The following is a 19153-nucleotide window of genomic DNA, read 5'->3' as shown; positions in this document are numbered from 1 at the left end:
TCTATCTATCTATCTATCTATCTATCTATCTATCTATCTATCTATATGTATATATGTATATATGTATATGTATATATGTGTATATATACATATATATATGTATATATATATATATATATATATATATATATATATATATATATGTGTATATATATATATGTATATATATATATGTATATATATGTATATATATATATATATATATATATATATATATATATATATATATATATATATATATATAGCAACAGTAGGTCTATAAACATTTGATGGTTATATGGTTCAAACATTTGATTTATTTGTCTATAAATCAAATGTTTGAACCATTCATCAGTTTATCTGTGAAAAACTACAGTTTCTATCATCCACACTAAAACATTTTCTCCTTCTCTGAGCAAAATAACCAAATGTTCTGGCAGATCATGGTGATGTCCCGGTTCTTGTGGTTCCAACCTCCTTCCGTATTTAGTTTAAAATTTGTTGCAAGTGTTTATGCATGCTTTTAAAACGTTGATGGTACTTTTATTTACTTCTGCTTACTCTTTGTTCAGACACATTGCTGAAAGCCTGAATGTGTTGATTGTGATTTTCTTGTAATTTTGTTGATCACTTTTTTTCAGTTAGTGGAATATTCTGTCTGCAAAAAAATGTATTCAAATAAAAAAACACTGTCCATAGGTGATGCATTGCTGTTTGTGAATGTGATGAATTGTTTCCGCCACCAGAGGGCGCTCCAAATGGAGTCTAGCGGGGCTCCGTGTGGGCGGGGCTAAACGTTTAGACACGCCCTCAACGTTGAGCCACGCCCCGATCTGGGGTCTGCAGTCAGCCCAGACATTTCTTAATGTTAATTTAATTGAAGTCAAGCAATATTCTCACATTATTCATCTCTCTTCTCAGCAGAAGGCAGAGAACATCACAGCAATCTGTTACCAACTAAGAATTCTGGACAACTTAATGTTGTAGAACATGTTTATTTGTAGAATATATACACATGTATATATGAAACTCCTCAGCGCATATATGTGTTTGTCTTTCCTCCTTACTCTACTTGTTTATTATGACATAACCCTGGCATATTTGTTTATTCGGTTATTTTTTATATTATCGCTGACTTTAGACTTTAAGTAAAAAAACAAAAACATAGCAGACATCTCTGCTGACGTCATGGCGGTGCGATCTCTGATCTCTGATCAGTGGGCTGCGTTGCAGCTCCGGACCGGATACACGTCATCGCGCATGCTCAGAAAGTCCTTGTTGTCGGCACATGTTGGGGAAGGAGCGCGGTGGAGAGGAGACTCCATAAGCCAGCTAGCGTGGCAGATTGCGGGGCTGTTGAGCAGAAATGACGGAGAGCAAAGCCGAGTCCGCGTCCCAGCGGCCTAAGGAGCTGCTGGCGCTAAACCCGGAGCAGGAGGCCGAGTTTAAGAAGAAGGTCCAGGAGGTGAAGAAGAAGAACCGGGGCCCCAAGGTGAGCAAACGGACTCTCCCTCGAGGCCGCAGGCCTCATAGATATCCATAATTAAGGACAGCTATGGTCGGCCTCGCCGGGGTTCCTGCTGTAGCTGCGGGGTTCCCCACAGACCCGACCTCGTGGTCTTTAGCTGCTGATCCAGAACCTCGGAGGTCATTAAAGCTGTAGAGGAACGCTTCTGGTTCTACTGGCTAACCCTGGCCTTCCATCCAGAAACTAGTCCATACGTTCTGTATTCAGAACAAGGTTAGAAATTAGATCTCTGGAAGCTGCAGGCCTGTAAAAACTCTGGCCAATCCGCGCCGTACGGTCTGAACGGAAAGAGCCAATCAGAGGCCTTCATGCCTGGTCTGGCCCGCCCCCTCTGTCCCTCTTCCGGGGGAATGTCCTCTTCTATTGGTTGAGCCACATGTCGGTCATCGTTCCCTCTGGGGTGGGACTAACGGGTCACAGAGTAGAACTCCTCCAGGTTCCTTATTTTAGGAGCTAGATGTTCATGTCAGGCAGCCTGGAGGTTCCGTTTATTTTGTTCTTATTTTAGGAGCTAAAAGTTCATGTCAGGCAGCCTGGAGGTTCCGTTTATTTTGTTCTTATTTTAGGAGCTAAAAGTTCATGTCAGGCAGCCTGGAGGTTCCGTTTATTTTGTTCTTATTTTAGGAGCAGGGCGGCTAGTCCAGCTACTCTGTTCTCCCACAGAGACGGACGGCAGCTCTTCCTCTCAGGAGGCAGCGCCGCCGTTAAGAGGAAAGCGCAGCAGCTTACGCGCATCCTGTGTTTAGGTTAGCTTTTCCTTTTAATCAGTCAATAAATGTTCACCAGAACCATAATACGGACTATAACACACTTATTTAAGCTACACGACTCCTAAATTAGATTCAGGTTTTTATTGCAGACGCGTTTGGTAGTGAATAAAAATAAAAACAACATCCTGTGTCAAAGTTCACTTCTGGAAGTATCCCGAAATAAGAGTCGTCAACAACAAAGCGCTGTGGATGACGTAACGAGCTAAAAAACTAAAATATGCGACTTATAATCAGATACGGTCAGGACTCGCACTGTTAGGCGATGAAAACAGAAATATTACTGGAAACTTCTTTATTTAATGACTTACCCACCATGAAACTTCTCCTCTCCACAGAATCATCGGCTGTGAAGGAGGAAATACACCGGCTACGTTACGCTGACGTTATGTAGCCGGTGTATTTCTGTTTTTTTTCCCGATCACTTGAATAATCTACAGAACAATTAATAGAATAATCAATTACTAAAATATTTGATGACAGCCCTAGAAGCACCGTCTTCCATATGAAAGTCTTGGCTGAACGCACCGCGGACAGGAAACCAGCGCGCTGTGCCGTGTAACTGAAAATATCGCTCCACCCTAAACAACCCGTAGAACATTAGTTCCACCCTAGAAACATTTTACAGGACCTTTTTAAAAATGTGCATTTTAAACATCAATTAACATATTTAAATCTGATCTTATTAATTCTAAACTATTTTAGCTCAGATACCTGTGAGAAAGCGTTGATCAGGTTTAAAGCAACCTGGGGTTTATTACCACGACCCGTGGCAGAACTCGTGGATGCTCTACCTCAGGGGTGTCAAACTGATTCTGGTTTAGGGGCCGCATTCAGCTTAATCTGATCTCTAGGGGCCACACGAGTAAACTCATTGCAAGATTAAACTAATAAAAGTGGACTTGTTGTTGATTTTTATATTAAACGAATTTCACTTTTACACAATATATTATGAATAACCTCTGCGTTTTTAACAAAGTATGTGCAATTTCAACAATACTTTTACTTTTACTTGTGCATTATGCATAAGAACTGATCACAGTGATTATACAATGTTGAAAAACATTTATTCACATTTTTTGGAACTTAAAAACGCTGTCCTACATGACAAAATACATCAAACAGATAAAAATTAGGAAATGGTTTTTAAGAAAAAGCTCAGTGCTACCATATGCTGATTAAAGCACAGCGCCCCTCGTGGACAATATAGGAACTGCATATTTTCAATCAAACGAAGTACATGTTTTTTTTCAATAATTGTTTTTTCATTCTCTTCCTTTTATCTCCTCTTTCTTTCACCTTTTTGTTTTTTTTCTTATTCTTCCTTTCCTCTCCTACTTTCCCATTGTAGTGTCCATATCATTTGAGATATTCCCCGCATGAACCATAATAAAACTATTCACATTCATAAATCAAGCGGAGCACTATGGCAAAAGCAGTACTGCTCCACTTGTGAAAGTCAAATCTGATGAGCTCTTTTTGGCATTAAGACAACAATTCTTGTTGCCACATTTTTTTTTTTTAATAATGATAATGCATTTAGCCACCGGGCCGGACTAAATTGTTTGGCGGGCCGTATGTTTGACACCCCTGCTCTAACAGCTCCCTGTCCTCGGTGTGTTTGTTCTTCAGGGGAACCGGCTGACTCCAGGCGTGGTGTACGTCGGCCATCTTCCCGTGGGGCTGTTTGAGCCGCAGCTCCGGTCCTACTTCGAGCAGTTTGGGAAGGTGCTGCGACTCCGACTCTCCAGGAGCAAGAAGGTGAGGAAGCACCAGCAGGTCCGGTTCTTATCGGCCCGGTCTGAAAATGACCGCAGGTTCTGACCGTGTTCTGGGGTCAGATAACCGGGCCGACAGGATTCTGGTACATTAAGCTCACGGCCTGCTCTGTCCGTCAGCAGACTGATGAAACCCATGTACCGACACGCCGTCCTCAGTGGGGGGGGATCAGCAGCACGTCTGTGATTCATGCTGCTGGGGGGGTCTGCTTTGAGCAGCAGCTGCTGTGCCTGTGAGACGACGCTGAGGGAAGCAGGAACTCAGCTCTGGCTGCTGCTTCCAGTAAAGTCGCCTTTAACCGAGAAAAATTAGCTGTTTCAAAGAAAAGAAAAAAAATCGCTAATGTAGGCAGACAGGAAGGAGCAGGTAGTGTTGGTTTTTCAAAGTAAAGTTCATTTTAACGTTTCATGATATTTGAATTCATTTCAAATTCAGTGAGGTTAGTATAAGTGTGCATAATATATCCAACAAAGGTTAAAGATAAAACAGCAGCACTTTTATTCTGAAGCTGAAGACGTTCCTCTTCCATCCAGGAAGCTTCTCAGTTCTAAATGTCTGCAGTGGTGAGAAGTTCCAGCTTTATGGACCTGCAGGCCTCCTTAGAGCTTAGACTCACCTGGAGATTCACCTGGAGGTTCACCTGGAGGTTCACCTGGAGATGGTCACCCCTCACAGAGAGAGTCGTTAGGCTCCTCGTTAGGCTCCTCGTTAGGCTGGCTCCCAGGAGGAATGTTCTGATCTTCATGATGGAGAAACCAAACGACGTCTCCACAGACACACGGCTCAGCACAGGTGAGCTACCTCCTCAGGAGGACTCTGCTGTCCACCTCAGGGACAGAGGACACTCTCTGAGGACCAACATGTTCACATCGTGGACAGAGAGGACAGATGGTTGGAGAGAGAAGGAAGACATTTAATGAAGTGAGAAAAACCAACCTTAACCAGAGGAGGACCACTCAGGTTTCCACTTTCAGAAACTTCCAACACAGCTGAAGGTTTGATTCCTTCACATCTCCATGGTGTGACCACAGCATTCCTGCTGGGAGCCAGCCTAACGAGGAGGCTAACGAGGAGCCTAACGAGGAGCCTAACGAGGAGCCTAACGAGGAGCGACCATCTCCAGGTGAACCTAAGCTCTAAGGAGGCCTGCAGGTCCATAAAGCTGGAACTTCTCACTACTGCAGACATTTAGAACTGAGAAGCTTCCTGGATGGAAGAGGAACGTCTTCAGCGTCAGAATAAAAGTGCTGCTGTTTTATCTTTAACCTTTGTTGGGTCGATCCTGGTAATCTAGTAATATTATGATCCTGACCTGCTGACTGAGGATCTTCACCTGCATGATACATTTATGTGATGAGCTTCAGGTTGTTGCAGTCCCTGTAGAATGGCGGGACTCACCTGTGCTGCCGGCTGATTGTTTCAGGTAAGCGTGGCGGCGCTCATTTCTTCTTCTTCTTCTTCTGTGCTGCAGACCGGAGGAAGCAAAGGTTACGCCTTCCTGGAGTTTGAATGTGACGAGGTGGCAAAGATCGTGGCTGAGACCATGAACAACTATCTGATGGGAGAGCGGCTCATCAAGTGTGAGTAGGATCCGCTCTGGTTCTGGTTCTGACCGGTTCTGGTGTCGGGTGGGTTCTGACTGGCGTGCTGTCTTGCAGGTCAGGTGATTCCTCCAGAGAAGGTCCATGAGAAGCTCTTCGTGGGCTCCCAGAAGATGTTCAAGCGTCCGTGTGACCCGGCGGTGAGCCGCTACAACAGGAAGCGTTCAGCGGAGCAGATCGCCACCATGACGGAGCGTCTGCTGCGCAGAGAGTCCAGGCTGCGCAGGAAGCTGGCCCAGCACGGCCTCCACTACCACTTCCCTGGATTCGTACGTAGTTCTGGTTCTGATCCGGTTCTGGTTCTGGTTCTGGCTAAGCTGGCCCAGCACGGCCTCCACTACCACTTCCCTGGATTCGTACGTAGTTCTGGTTCTGGTTCTGGTTCTGGTTCTGATCCGTTACCTGGTTCTGGCTAAGCTGGCCCAGCACGGCCTCCACTACCACTTCCCCGGATTCGTACGTAGTTCTGGTTCTGGTCCGGTTCTGATCTGGTTCTGGTTCTGGTCTGGTTCATTACCTGGTTCTGGCTAAGCTGGCCCAGCACGGCCTCCACTACCACTTCCCTGGATTCGTACGTAGGCCCGGTTCTGGTTCTGGTTCTGGTCCGTTACCTGGTTCTGGCTAAGCTGGCCCAGCACGGCCTCCACTACCACTTCCCTGGATTCGTACGTAGTTCTGGTTCTGGTCCGGTTCTGATCTGGTTCTGGTTCTGGTCTGGTTCATTACCTGGTTCTGGCTAAGCTGGCCCAGCACGGCCTCCACTACCACTTCCCTGGATTCGTACGTAGGCCCGGTTCTGGTTCTGGTTCTGGTCCGTTACCTGGTTCTGGCTAAGCTGGCCCAGCACGGCCTCCACTACCACTTCCCTGGATTCGTACGTAGTTCTGGTTCTGGTCCGGTTCTGTTCTGGTTCTGGTTCATTACCTGGTTCTGGCAGGATCACACTTTGTTGCCTTCATTAGTTTCTGTTGGACCCACTGATGGTTCTGAGGCTGCCAGAAACCTCCAGATCACTGGATGAAGGTTTTAAGCCGGACCTTCGGTTCTGGTTCTGGTTCTGGTTCTGGTTCTGAAGCCAACAGCCATGAGAGACGGGTCATAAAACCCAACTGGGGACCTGTTGGTCCTCAAGGTCCATTCTAAGCAGTTTGGAACGGTTCTGGCAGAATTCACCAAGGCATGTTCTATCGGGTTCTAACGGGTTCTAACGGTTAATGTTCTAATGGGTTAATGTTCTAACGGGTCGTAACGGGTTAATGTTCTAACGGGTTCTCTCCTCTGGTTCTGGTCCAGGCGGCTCAGGTTCCCCAGAAGAAGCAGGCCACAGACGCGGTGAACGTTTCCTCCTGCAGCGACGTAAGAGCAGCTCACGTTCCCTCGGTTCTAAGGGCCCGGTCTGAAAATGAGCGGCGGCGGTTCCGTGGCGCCGGGTCAGATAACCGGGCCCAGAGCGACGGGCCGTTAAGCTCATCGCGTGGCGGCGTGGCGGCGCGATGAAACCCACGGCCCAACATGGCGGTGCGGCGGCGCCGGTTCCTAACCGGTTCCTAACCTGTTCCTGTTCCTCTGCAGACCACGCCCCTCTGCACGCCGTCCTTCCTGGAGAGGAGGAAGACCACGGCGGGCGATGAAGATGAAGACGCCGAGATCATCATCAACATGCCGGCGGTGGAGGAGGACGACGACTGCTTTGTGGTGGAGAACGACAGCGAGGAAGAGGAGGAGGAGGAGGAGGAAGACTCTGAGAGCGACGAGGAAGACCCGCAGACCCAGTGAGGGTTCTGGGTCTCCACGGACTTGGACTTTGCTCCAGAGGCAGAACCGCTCACAATCAAACCATCCAGATTCTGCTGCTGGGCTCCTCTGGCCCGACTGGAACAGAACCGGCTGACCCGGCTCTGGTTCTGACAGCGCCCAGCGCCCCGGCCCGGTTTCTGAGCTCTTTAAGGATTGTTCCGGTCCGGTTCCAGTGATGAGCTGCAGGGGGCAGCAGTGGTGCCGTCTGGCAGCTGCTGGAGCGTCCATCAGAACCACAGCGTGTTCTGGTGTTGGCTGCTCCGGTACCGGTGCTGCTCATCGGGCTGACCGCAGCACTTCTGCCCCCTGGTGGCCACTCTAGGTGTGGCAGCGCCACAGAACCCCATCAAGGTTCTGGAAGGCGCCGTGAACGGGTCACTGATGACCCGTTCACCTTCTGGACGTTCTCCATCACAGAACCGCTGTTCTGGCTTTGTGTAAAACTAACATGTTGGATATTTTAGAGTCAGATGTTAATAAAAAGATTAAACGCAGTAAAGTGTCTGATTATTTATGGCAGATGATGTGTGAGAACATCAACCAGGGACAGGAGAACCTGGGACAGGAGAACCAGGGACAGGAGAACCAGGGACAGGAGAACTAGGGACAGGAGAACCAGGGACAGGAGAACCTGACCGGCCACTTCATCTGCAGGAGAACATCTTCACATCTGATGTGTCGGAAGTCTAAAATGTTCCTGTCGGTGGAAGCAGTTAGAAAAATGTTCAGAGCTCTGAGGTTTATCTGCTGCCCCAGCAGCTCCAATTGCTCCAGAACCAGAACCACCGTGGTTCTAGCTGCTGTTAGCCCACAACGACCCGTTAACATCTTAGCCAGCTTGATGCAAACCACACGCTTCTAATAAACTAACTTCTCACGACAGTTTGCTCTGTGCCTGGCAGCCATATTGGATTGAGGACCCAGGGTTGCTGCCCAGTGGGAATCCAGAATGTTCTGATTAGGAAGCAGAACCAGCTTTATTTGCTGTGTGTGTGTAAATATGTGAGAAACTGTAATGTATCACAAACGATGACAAATGTTTTAATCCATTCATTGAGTCTTTTATATAATAATAATGTGGTTATTGTTGATGTTTTGGTCGGTAAAGAAGGTTTCCGGTTAATTTAGTAACGCCGAAGCTGAAGAACAGTCTGTGGTGCTGCTGGTTCCGTTCCTCACCAAGCGGGACTGATGTTCTGGTTCTGGTCGGGTTCTGCTGCTCCTGAACTGGGCCAGCAGCCAGCGGGTGTAGCAGACCCAGGCTGCCACCAGGGGGCGCCAGAGCGCCGCTTCTCCATGCGCCAGCATCATCTCTGGAGGCACTGCGCCTGCGCACGACCATCCCCATTCTTGTCCTTCAGCCAGCATTCCTGCCGCTGCTGACAGAACCGGAGAACCGGAGGAACCGGAGCGATTTGAGGCCGCAGACCGACTCTTCCCCCCCCAGGAACGGACACCGAGCGTCCGGGGAGCCTGCGGCGGGTTACGGTGAGTGTTAACCGGGACGGTGAAGCCGCCCCGCTCCGCTCGCCCCGCTCCTCCTTTTGTTGCTGCGGACTGACGTTTCATTCAAAGGCAGCTGAGCTAGCTTTAGCTGCGGTTGCTGGTTCTGCGCCGGGAGGCGGCGGAGCTCCAGACGCCGAGAAAGGAGGCGGAAGGCCCGCAGCAGCCCCCCCGCAGCAGCCCGGCGGTCAGCGGCCGCCTGGCGGAGCCGCCGGACGGAAGCTGCGAGCCGGCGAGCTGCGGCGGAGCTGAACCGCACAAAGCGGAGGGAGGCTGGAGGAGCTCCGCCTCAGCGCACCCCTCCCTCCGCCGCAGGTCCAGGGACTGCAGGAGTACTCCACCTGGAACCAGGAACCAGACCTCCATCAGGAACCTCCATCAGGAGCCTCTATTTGGGGAACCAGACCTCCACCAGGGGAACCAGACCTCCACCTGGACCTCCATCAGGAACCTCCACCTGAAGCTCCACCTGGAGCCTGCACCAGGAGCCAGACCTCCATCAGGAACCTTTACCAGGAGCCAGACCTCCATCAGAAGGTCCACGTCTGTAGATAGAAGCCGGTTCAGAAGGTCCACGGCTGTAGAAGGAAGCCGGTTCAGAAGGTCCACGTCTGTAGATAGAAGCCGGTTCAGAAGGTCCACGTCTGTAGAAGGAAGCCGGTTCAGAAGGTCCATGTCTGTAGATGGAAGCCGGTTCAGAAGGTCCACGTCTGTAGAAGGAAGCCGGTTCAGAAGGTCCACGTCTGTAGATAGAAGTCGGTTCAGAAGGTCCATGTCTGTAGATGGAAGCCGGTTCAGAAGGTTCACGTCTGTAGAAGGAAGCCGGTTCAGAAGGTCCACGTCTGTAGATGGAAGCCGGTTCAGAAGGTCCACGTCTGTAGAAGGAAGCCGGTTCAGAAGGTCCACGTCTGTAGATAGAAGTCGGTTCAGAAGGTCCATGTCTGTAGAAGGAAGCCGGTTCAGAAGGTTCACGTCTGTAGAAGGAAGCCGGTTCAGAAGGTCCACGTCTGTAGATGGAAGCCGGTTCAGAAGGTCCATGTCTGTAGATGGAAGCCGGTTCAGAAGGTCCATGTCTGTAGATGGAAGCCGGTTCAGAAGGTCCACGTCTGTAGATGGAAGCCGGTTCAGAAGGTCCATGTCTGTAGATGGAAGCCGGTTCAGAAGGTCCATGTCTGTAGAAGGAAGCCGGTTCAGAAGGTCCACGTCTGTAGATGGAAGCCGGTTCAGAAGGTCCACGTCTGTAGATGGAAGCCGGTTCAGAAGGTCCACGTGTGTAGATGGAAGCCGGTTCAGAAGGTCCACGGCTGTAGAAGGTCTTCATGTTGTGATGTTTCATCTCTTAATTCACTTTGATAATCTTCTCATCTGTAGATGAAGCTGTTTTGGGTCATTTTACAACTTTCTCCACTGAACTGATTTCATAGAAACACAAAGAAGTCCCAGAGACTACAGCGTGACTGGACCAGAACCAGAACCTGGACCAGAACCTCTCTGGCTTCAGTTTGAATAAACAAAGTGGATCCAGTAGCAGCGGAGGCGACTGGATCTTTGCTGTCAGCATTTGGATTGTGAGATGTTGCTTTGGTTCTGGAGCTGTTTCCATGGCAGCTTCAGGTCCTGAAGGTCTCAGAAGGTCTCCAGGATCAGAAACGATGTTCCTCAGAAACACTGGAAAGGTTCTGCATGTCCTCTGCAGAGCAGAACATCGTCTAAATCTAAACTGAACATCTCTGAAACCTTATTCTGCAGAACCTTCCTCCAGCTCTACCCAGAGTTCACAGCCTTCACTGAGCAGAGAAGAACCTGATGTTCTCCTCAGAGGAAGCTCAGAGGCTTCTGGGACGTTCTGTGATGCAGGAAAGTCCAGCAGAGGTTCCAGAGGAACTTCTATTATGGGATGGTTTAGATCAGAGAAGATTCATGGGTCAGAATGGCCTAGTCAAAGTCCAGACCTGAAAACTGATGTTCCAGATGTTCTCCATCCAGTCTGACTGAGCTGGAGACGTTCTAGAGAAGAACGTCAGTCTGCAGACGTCCAGAGCTGCTGGAGACCTGCAGCCAGAGGAGGTTCTGCAGGGTTCTGGTTCTGGTAGAAAAGCATGAATCCTCCATCCTCCAGGGTTGGACATCCGGTCTGGACCTCCGTGCTGCCTGACTGTTTTTAAAGTTCTGTATGACCGGGTCGGTCCGGTCCGGTCTGGTCCGGTCCGGTCTGCACCGGTCCGGTCTGCACTGGGCCGGTCCGGTCTGGTCCGGTCCGGTCTGCACCGGGTCGGTCCGGTCCAGTCTGCACTGGGCCGGTCCGGTCTGGGCCGGTCCGGTCCGGTCCGGTCTGGTCCGGTCCAGTCTGCACCGGGTCGGTCCGGTCCGGTCTGCACCGGGTCGGTTCGGTCTGCTCCGGTTCGGTCCGTTCTGCACCGGTCCGGTCTGCACCGGTCCGGTCCGGTCTGGTCCGGTCTGCACCGGTCCGGTCCGGTCCGCACCGGGTCGGTCCGTTCTGCACCGGGTCGGTCCGGTCTGGTTCGGTCCGGTCCGGTCCGCACCGGGTCGGTCCGTTCTGCACCGGGTCGGTCCGGTCCGCACCGGTTCGGTCTGGTCCGGTCTGGTCTGGTTCGGTCCGGTCTGCACCGGTCCGGTCCGGTCCGGTCTGGTCCGGTCCGGGTTCTCTGTTGACGTCCTTTCTTCTCTTGCAGGACGTCTCTGGGCCGATGCAGGAGGAGGACATGGCGCCCTGAGCCGACCCTGGCCTCTGTGTCCGGTCCGGTTCTCGCTGCGCTGACGGAACCAGAACCAGGAAGCCGACCCGGTTAGGAGGAACAGCGAGCCGGCGCGGTCCAGAACCACGCATGCTGCATAGCCGCCGGTTCCAGAACCACGCTGCGTCTGACCCAAAGGCCCGGCCACCAGCCTCGGTGTGAGCTAGCAGTGGGCGGTCCTCCCGGTCCGGGTCAGAACCGAGCCAGAGGGAGCCGGTTCCGGCTGGGTCCATGGAGCCCAGCATGGAGACCTGCCTGGCCCAGGTCCTGCAGAAGGACGTGGGCCGGCGGCTGCAGGTGGGCCAGGAGATCATCGACTACGTTCTGGACCAGAACAAGTCTCCGGACCTGGAGCAGGACCAGACGGCGCTGGACAAGATGGTGGACGGCATCGCCAGCTCCTGGGTCAACTCCAGCAACTTCAAGGTACCGCCTGGTTCTGGTTCTGGTTCTGGTTCCTGCATCCTGGTGGTTCTGGTTAAGCTTTGCACAGGTACCGACCCGTTTAGCGGCCCTGAGGTTCTGCTCAGACAGACGCCGCTGCTTTCCTCTGTGACGTCACAGCCGGTACCGACTGGAGAAGGAACTGTCCTCAGGTCCTGATTGGGTCACGGTTCTGCTCTGTGATTGGTCGTGCTTTGTTTTGGTGCAGTCCAGGCCAGCGCCTTATCTGACCCAGAAACGGTGCTGACATCAGCAGCAAACACTGAGCTGGCAGCGCCTCATTGGCTGCAGCTCACGTTTCACTGCATGACGCTGCAGTTTGAGCCGCAGGCTGGAGAACGTCCTGGTCCCAGCCGGCGCCGTCCGCCTGCTGCATGCTGCATGCTGCATGGTGCATGCACCATGCAGCATGCAGCATGCAGCATGCAGCATGCAGCTTTACTGCAGTCCTGAGCTGCTCCTGCTCATTCTCCTCCAAATCGTCTCTAAACTCTCTGCAGGTTGTTTCTGTTTTAATGATGGCCTGTCCCTTTAAGGCGACATGGGGCCCGTTTTTACTGGTCTTTTAAGGCGGTATTGGGTCTTTTAAGGCGGTATGTTTTTTTTTTAGATTAGATCAGATTCAACTTTATTGTCATTACACAGGTACAGGTACAAAGCAATGAAATGCAGTTTAGGTCTAACAAGAAGTGCAATAGCAGCAAGTGCAGGATAAACAATGGTTCCATAAGTACAGGACATGGGTTATTACTGAATAAATATAGAGATGGATACTATTATACACAGAATTTTACTGATAGATTTGTCCTATGAGTATAATACATAGGTAACTAGTATCGTGAACTAAATTTACAACTGGATATGTACCGAATATATTATACAGGTGGATAGTACTATGAATAGAGTTTTACAGATCTGTACAATAGCATAATATACAGATGATTGTTATTTTAACAGAGTTTACATGTACAGGAGAGAAAACAGTCTGTGGGCTGGGTGAGATGAGTCCTGAAGGATGCTGGGAGCTCCATGTAGGCAGCGTTTCTTCTGGATGTGCTCCATGGTGGGTAGTGGAGTCCCAGTGATGTTCTGGGCGGCTTTCACCACCCGCTGCAGGGCCTTACGCTCTGCAACAGTACAGCTCCCATACCACACTGCTGCACAGTTGGTCAGGATGCTTTCTATCGTACAGCGGTAGAAGTTCACCAGGATAATCGAGGAGAGCTGGTTTTTCCTCAGTGTCCTCAGGAAGAAGAGGCGCTGGTGAGCCTTCCTGACCAGGCAGGAGGTGTTGGTGGACCAGGACATGTACGCTGAGATGTGGGTCCCCAGGAACCTGAAACTGGAGACGCACTCAACAGCCATTCAATTGATGTGGATGGTGTCGTGCGTGAAGTCCACGATGAGCTCCTTTGTTTTGGTGGTGTTGAGGAGCTGGTTATTGTCAGTGCACCATGTGGCCAGGTGCTTGATCTCCTCCCTGTAGGGTGTCTCATCGTTGTTGCTGATGAGACCAATCACCGTAGGGTCGTCTGCAAACTTGATGATGGAGTTGGATGCGTACACAGGCTTACAGTGGTGGGTGAAGAGGGAGTAGAGCAACGGGCTTAGCACACAGCCCTGTGGTACACCAGTGTTGAGTGTGATGGACGTGGAGCAGTTGGAGCCTGATCGGACGTTCTGGGGTCTGTTGGTCAGAAAGTCCAAAATCCAGTTGCACATGGAGGTGTTGATGCTCAGGTGTCGAAGTTTGGCTATTAACTTAGCCGGGATAACCGTGTTGAATGCTGAGCTAAAGTCAACAAACAGCATGCCTGCATAAGTGTTGTTATTGTCCAGATGTGTGAGCACACAGTGCAGTGCCATGGAAACTGCATCCTCTGTGCTCCTATTGCTGCGGTATGCTACGGTGGTTTTTAAGGTGGTGTTGGGTCTTTTAAGTTGGTACGGGGTCTTTTTAAGGTGGTGTTGGGTCTTTTAAGGCAGTATGAGGACTTTTAAGTTGGTACGGGGTCTTTTTAAGGTGGTATGCGGTCTCTTAAGGCGGTATGGGGTCTTTTTAAGGCTGTATTAGGTCTTTTTAAGGTGGTATGGGGTCTTTTAAGGTGGTATATGGGGTCTTTTTAAGGTGGTATGGGGTCATTTTAAGGTGGTATGGGGTCTTTTTAAGGCGGTATGGGGTCTTTTAAGGTGGTATGGGGTCTTTTTAAGGGGGTGTTGGGTCTTTTAAGGTGGTATGGGGTCATTTAAGGTTGTATGGGGTCATTTAAGGTGATATGGGGCCCGTTTCTACTCGTCTTTTAAGGCGGTATGGGGTCTTTTAAGGTGGTATGGGGTCATTTTAAGGTGGTATGGGGTCATTTTAAGGTGGTATGGGGTCTTTTTAAGGTGGTATGGGGTCATTTAAGGTTGTATGGGGTCATTTAAGGTGATATGGGGTCATTTAAGGTGATATGGGGCCCGTTTCTACTCGTCTTTTAAGGCGGTATGGGGTCTTTTAAGGTGGTATGGGGCCCGTTTCTACTCGTCTTTTAAGGCGGTATGGGGTCCTTTAAGGTGGTATGGGGTCATTTAAGGTGGTATGGGGTCATTTTAAGGTGGTATGAGGTCATTTTAAGGTGATATGGGGCCCGTTTCTACTCGTCTTTTATGGCGGTATGGGGTCTTTTAAGGTGGTATGGGGTCTTTTAAGGTGGTATGGGGTCTTTTTAAAGGTGGTATTGGGTCTTTTAAGGTGGTATGGGGTCATTTAAGGTGGTATGGGGTCTTTTAAGGCAGTATTGGGTCTTTTAAGGTGGTATGGGGTCATTTAAGGTGGTATGTGGTCATTTAAAGTGGCATGGGGTCTTTTAAGGCGGTATTGGGTCTTTTATGGTGGTATGGGGTCATTTAAGGTGGTATGGGGTCTCTTAAGGCGGTACTGGACTGGGTGAATAGCGGATTTTAACTCGACTGTTGCTGTTCTCACTAATCTATCAGCAGCCAATGTGGAAAGCATTCAGAGAGACGATGGGTTCAGGTGCCAGACGTGGAGCTGATAACATAAACCAGAACCTTTTGGACCTCACAGAAACATTTGCATATCTCTGTCCTTACAGAGGAGATTTTAGGACATGGTAAAAGTTTTCACACCGTTGACCATTGCTCAGATTTAGTCTGATTCCACCATGAACCGTAGGTCTCCTCTGGTCAGATCTCCTTCCACATGTTTGCTGGGTTTCCTGCATGTGATGATCTGTAAACGGGATTTCTTCTGGCATAAAGCTCAGATTAGTGGAGTTTAAAGCTAATAGCTGTCATGATGAATGGTGATGAACACATTTGGATAAAACACATGACCTTCGTTTGTTTTTAAAGGACCTGCTGTTCAGGTCACAGTTACAGATTTTTTAAATCCTGGAGGAAGGCTTCAGAGAACAGCTCTGTTCTTCACTCCTCGTGTTTGTGGTGTAGCTGATGGATTATGAAGGCTGGGCTCCTTTATAAGGCTGTTAGCAGCATTTTGTCTGAACTTCTCTAGTTGTGTGTCTCTGTGAGCAATAAGTTTGTCCTCCTTCTCCACAGCCGGTTCTGACCCGTGACTTCACCCTGCCAGAACTGTGTGTTTTCAGCTGCTCCGCTGCGTGTCGGGTCCTTTTCTGAGGGAGAACCTGAAGCGTTCCTCAGGGAACCCTATAAAAGGTCTGGGTGGACACCGTTCTCCCCTGGAAGGCATCACAGTTATGAGCCTGGCTTCAGTCGACCTCCACCTATGAAACGGGTGGAGGTGAAACGGGTGGAGTTGAGTGGGTGGAGTTGAGCGGGTGGAGGTGAACTACCTACAGAGTTTAATGTTAAAGCAAATTGAAATCAGTCTATAAATGGAAACAGGCGGTCCAGTTGCAGGAAAGCAGCGTCCTGCTGAGGGTCAGAGGTCATATTCCTTCTGAGGGTCAGTCCAGTCCTCAGGTGATACGACAGGAAGTAAATACCTTACAGGAAGTAAATACCTGACAGGAAGTAAATATGTGATGCTCTGCGTAACGCTGCTGCTAACATGAAAGTGACTGGTTCGGCGTAGCTGTGTACGATATTAATAAAATATAAACTGAATGATCGGCGTAGCTGTGTACGATATTAATAAAATAGAAACGACTGAATGATCGGCGTAGCTGTGTACGATATTAATAAAATATAAACTGAATGATCGCGTAGCTGTGTACGATATTAATAAAATAGAAACGACTGAATGATCGGCGTAGCTGTGTACGATATTAATAAAATAGAAACGACTGAATGATCGGCGTAGCTGTGTACGATATTAATAAAATAGAAACTGAATGATCGGCGTAGCTGTGTACGATATTAATAAAATAGAAACGACTGAATGATCGGCGTAGCTGTGTACGATATTAATAAAATATAAACTGAATGATCGCGTAGCTGTGTACGATATTAATAAAATAGAAACGACTGAATGATCGGCGTAGCTGTGTACGATATTAATAAAATAGAAACGACTGAATGATCGCGTAGCTGCGTACGATATTAATAAAATAGAAACGACTGAATGATCGGCGTAGCTGTGTACGATATTAATAAAATAGAAACTGAATGATCGGCGTAGCTGTGTACGATATTAATAAAATAGAAACGACTGAATGATCGGCGTAGCTGTGTACGATATTAATAAAATATAAACTGAATGATCGCGTAGCTGTGTACAATATTAATAAAATAGAAATGACTGAATGATCGGCGTAGCTGTGTACGATATTAATAAAATAGAAACGACTGAATGATCGGCGTAGCTGTGTACGATATTAATAAAATATAAACTGAATGATCGCGTAGCTGTGTACAATATTAATAAAATAGAAATGACTGAATGATCGGCGTAGCTGTGTACGATATTAATAAAATAGAAACGACTGAATGATCGGCGTAGCTGTGTACGATATTAATAAAATAGAAACGACTGAATGATCGCGTAGCTGTGTACGATATTAATAAAATAGAAACGACTGAATGATCGGCGTAGCTGCGTACGATATTAATAAAATAGAAACGACTGAATGATCGGCGTAGCTGTGTACGATATTAATAAAATATAAACTGAATGATCGCGTAGCTGTGTACGATATTAATAAAATAGAAACGACTGAATGATCGGCGTAGCTGTGTACGATATTAATAAAATATAAACTGAATGATCGCGTAGCTGTGTACGATATTAATAAAATAGAAACGACTGAATGATCGGCGTAGCTGTGTACGATATTAATAAAATAGAAACGACTGAATGATCGGCGTAGCTGTGTACGATATTAATAAAATAGAAACTGAATGATCGGCGTAGCTGTGTACGATATTAATAAAATAGAAACGACTGAATGATCGGCGTAGCTGTGTACGATATTAATAAAATAGAAACTGAATGATCGCGTAGCTGTGTACGATATTAATAAAATAGAAACGACTGAATGATCGGCGTAGCTGTGTACGATATTAATAAAATAGAAACGACTGAATGATCGCGTAGCTGTGTACGATATTAATAAAATAGAAACGACTGAATGATCGGCGTAGCTGCGTACGATATTAATAAAATAGAAACGACTGAATGATCGGCGTAGCTGTGTACGATATTAATAAAATAGAAACGACTGAATGATCGGCGTAGCTGTGTACGATATTAATAAAATAGAAACGACTGAATGATCGGCGTAGCTGCGTACGATATTAATAAAATAGAAACTGAATGATCGGCGTAGCTGTGTACGATATTAATAAAATAGAAACCGAATGATCGGAACTCTGGATCGGCATCAATCATCTGATAACCGATCCGGTGCATCTCTCCAGAGCTTCCCAGGAGACGACCCCCCTCCCCCACCCGTTTCTCAGTGCTGCTGAGGCTCAGCTGTGCTGGAGTCAGCTGCTCATTAGAGCCGCTGTAGCTCAGTTTGCTCCGGGTTAGCGTCCTGCTCCAGTCAAAGCCTCCTCTGTGGCCCGTCACAGATGGACCTCCAGGACCCGGTCCCCCTCCTGGTGCTGTTGGGCCCGGTGCCGGTTCTGTTGCTCGGTGGTTTCTCTGCTGCTGTTTTTAGTCCTCGGCCTGCGGCGGACGGGCCTGCGAGCGCCTGGGCGCACGTCACGGCCCGTCTCGTGGTTCCCGTCTGACGGGCCGGGTCTCTGGCTCCAGGACACAGAATCAGAGGCGGTTCTGATTCTGTGACACAGTCGGCAGCGTGGAGGCGGTTCTGATTCTGGTTCTGACTCAGCAGCTGGGAGACGTCCTGAAGCGAGCCTCTCTGGATCAGCAGGCGGGCTTTGGCTGTCCGGCTTTGGGTCTGCTGCAGCTCCAGAACCTTGGTGAGACCCAGGAAGGTTCTGTCCAGCTCTGCAGGCCGGGTTCTGCTTCTGTGTGCTTAGAGGGTGGAGGAGATCTGCTTTCATGTTCTGATGTTTACGTTTGGACTCATGGATGAACCGGTTTGGGTCCGGTTCTCCTTCCATTGATGGTTCTGTATTTGTCCCTGAACACCTGGGCCCTGCCTGGACCCCCCTGTCTGCTCCGGGTCGGTGGTTCTGCTGGGCCGTAAACGCTCATGCAGTTCCTGCCAGACCGGCCCGACCCGGCCTTTACGTGACCGGATCAGAACCACAGACGTTCCGTTAAGCAGTTTATAGATGATGATTCCAGCTTTAAAGAAGCTTCGTGTAACTTTGACATCGGCACAGAGAACACGAAACGTCAGGTGGAACCGGACCTTCACAGACCTGCAGACTAGATGCAGAACCTAGATGCAGTCCTGCAGCTTCCAGGGAGGAATGCAGGAAACGTTCAGATTCACAGCCAGGGTAGATATTTAACGCAGGGTGAAGCTGCAGCAGGGTGGAGCTGTTCAGGTGGAGCTGCTCAGGTGGAGCTGCTCAGGTGGAGCTGTTCAGGTGAAGCTGCTCAGGTGAAGCTGCTCAGGTGGAGCTGCTCAGGTGGAGCTGCTCAGGTGGAGCTGC

At 49.1% G+C, this 19153-nt stretch overlaps 2 protein-coding genes, 1 long non-coding RNA gene and 2 other non-coding genes across 37 annotated transcripts in view; 4 read left to right on the top strand and 1 right to left on the bottom strand.

Moving 5' to 3' along the window:
- Positions 1-1231: 1231 nt before the first annotated feature.
- Positions 1232-7945, top strand: nifk (nucleolar protein interacting with the FHA domain of MKI67). 9 transcript variants are annotated; one of them, XM_036132638.1, is made up of 9 exons: positions 1232-1471; positions 3907-4035; positions 5525-5633; positions 5712-5947; positions 6024-6134; positions 6245-6390; positions 6456-6528; positions 6948-7010; positions 7227-7945. In XM_036132638.1, the coding sequence occupies exons 1-9, from the start codon at positions 1346-1348 to the stop codon at positions 7428-7430; spliced, it is 1197 nt and encodes a 398-aa protein (XP_035988531.1). In that variant the 5' UTR covers positions 1232-1345; the 3' UTR covers positions 7431-7945. The 9 variants fall into 9 exon arrangements, with proteins under 9 accessions (XP_035988531.1, XP_035988530.1, XP_035988536.1 ...); XM_036132637.1 differs by having other exon boundaries at positions 6024-6179; XM_036132639.1 differs by having other exon boundaries at positions 1233-1471; positions 6024-6059; positions 6251-6390.
- LOC118561021 lies at positions 4071-4202 on the top strand. Its single transcript, XR_004929728.1, has one exon. It is a non-coding gene; the product is annotated as a small nucleolar RNA ACA64 (small nucleolar RNA).
- LOC118561012 lies at positions 5990-6460 on the bottom strand. Its single transcript, XR_004929721.1, has 3 exons — positions 6381-6460; positions 6172-6346; positions 5990-6056 (listed from the first exon to the last, which is right to left on the bottom strand). It is a non-coding gene; the product is annotated as an uncharacterized LOC118561012 (long non-coding RNA).
- On the top strand, positions 7046-7170 carry LOC118561022. The gene has a single exon (XR_004929729.1). It is a non-coding gene; the product is annotated as a small nucleolar RNA ACA64 (small nucleolar RNA).
- Positions 7946-8767: 822 nt separating the features above from the next.
- clasp1a (cytoplasmic linker associated protein 1a) overlaps positions 8768-19153 on the top strand; it is a 61558-nt gene continuing 51172 nt past the window's right edge. For 15 of the 25 annotated variants that reach the window (XM_036132576.1, XM_036132563.1, XM_036132574.1 and 12 more), the window contains exons 1-2: positions 8768-8939; positions 11648-12136. In XM_036132576.1, coding sequence (XP_035988469.1) covers positions 11942-12136 — 195 coding nt within the window. In that variant the 5' untranslated portion in view covers positions 8768-8939; positions 11648-11941. The remainder of the gene's footprint in view (positions 8940-11647; positions 12137-19153) is intronic. The other 10 variants (XM_036132583.1, XM_036132581.1, XM_036132585.1 and 7 more) reach the window with 1 other exon arrangement.

The sequence above is a fragment of the Fundulus heteroclitus genome, unplaced genomic scaffold (assembly GCF_011125445.2).
Source record: "Fundulus heteroclitus isolate FHET01 unplaced genomic scaffold, MU-UCD_Fhet_4.1 scaffold_53, whole genome shotgun sequence".
Taxonomy (NCBI): domain Eukaryota; kingdom Metazoa; phylum Chordata; class Actinopteri; order Cyprinodontiformes; family Fundulidae; genus Fundulus; species Fundulus heteroclitus.
This window is presented reverse-complemented; position numbering and strand designations above follow the sequence as displayed.

Bases quoted from the DNA above. Each gene is read 5' to 3' on its own strand.
- nifk (XM_036132637.1), top strand. From the start codon at position 1,346: ATGACGGAGAGCAAAGCCGAGTCCGCGTCCCAGCGGCCTAAGGAGCTG. The intron at 5,948-6,023 runs GTTCTGGTTCTG...TACGTAGTTCTG, and splicing joins GTAGTTCTGGTTCTGATCCG to GTTCTGGTTCTGGTTCTGGT. The intron at 6,529-6,947 runs GTACGTAGTTCT...GTTCTGGTCCAG, and splicing joins ACTACCACTTCCCTGGATTC to GCGGCTCAGGTTCCCCAGAA.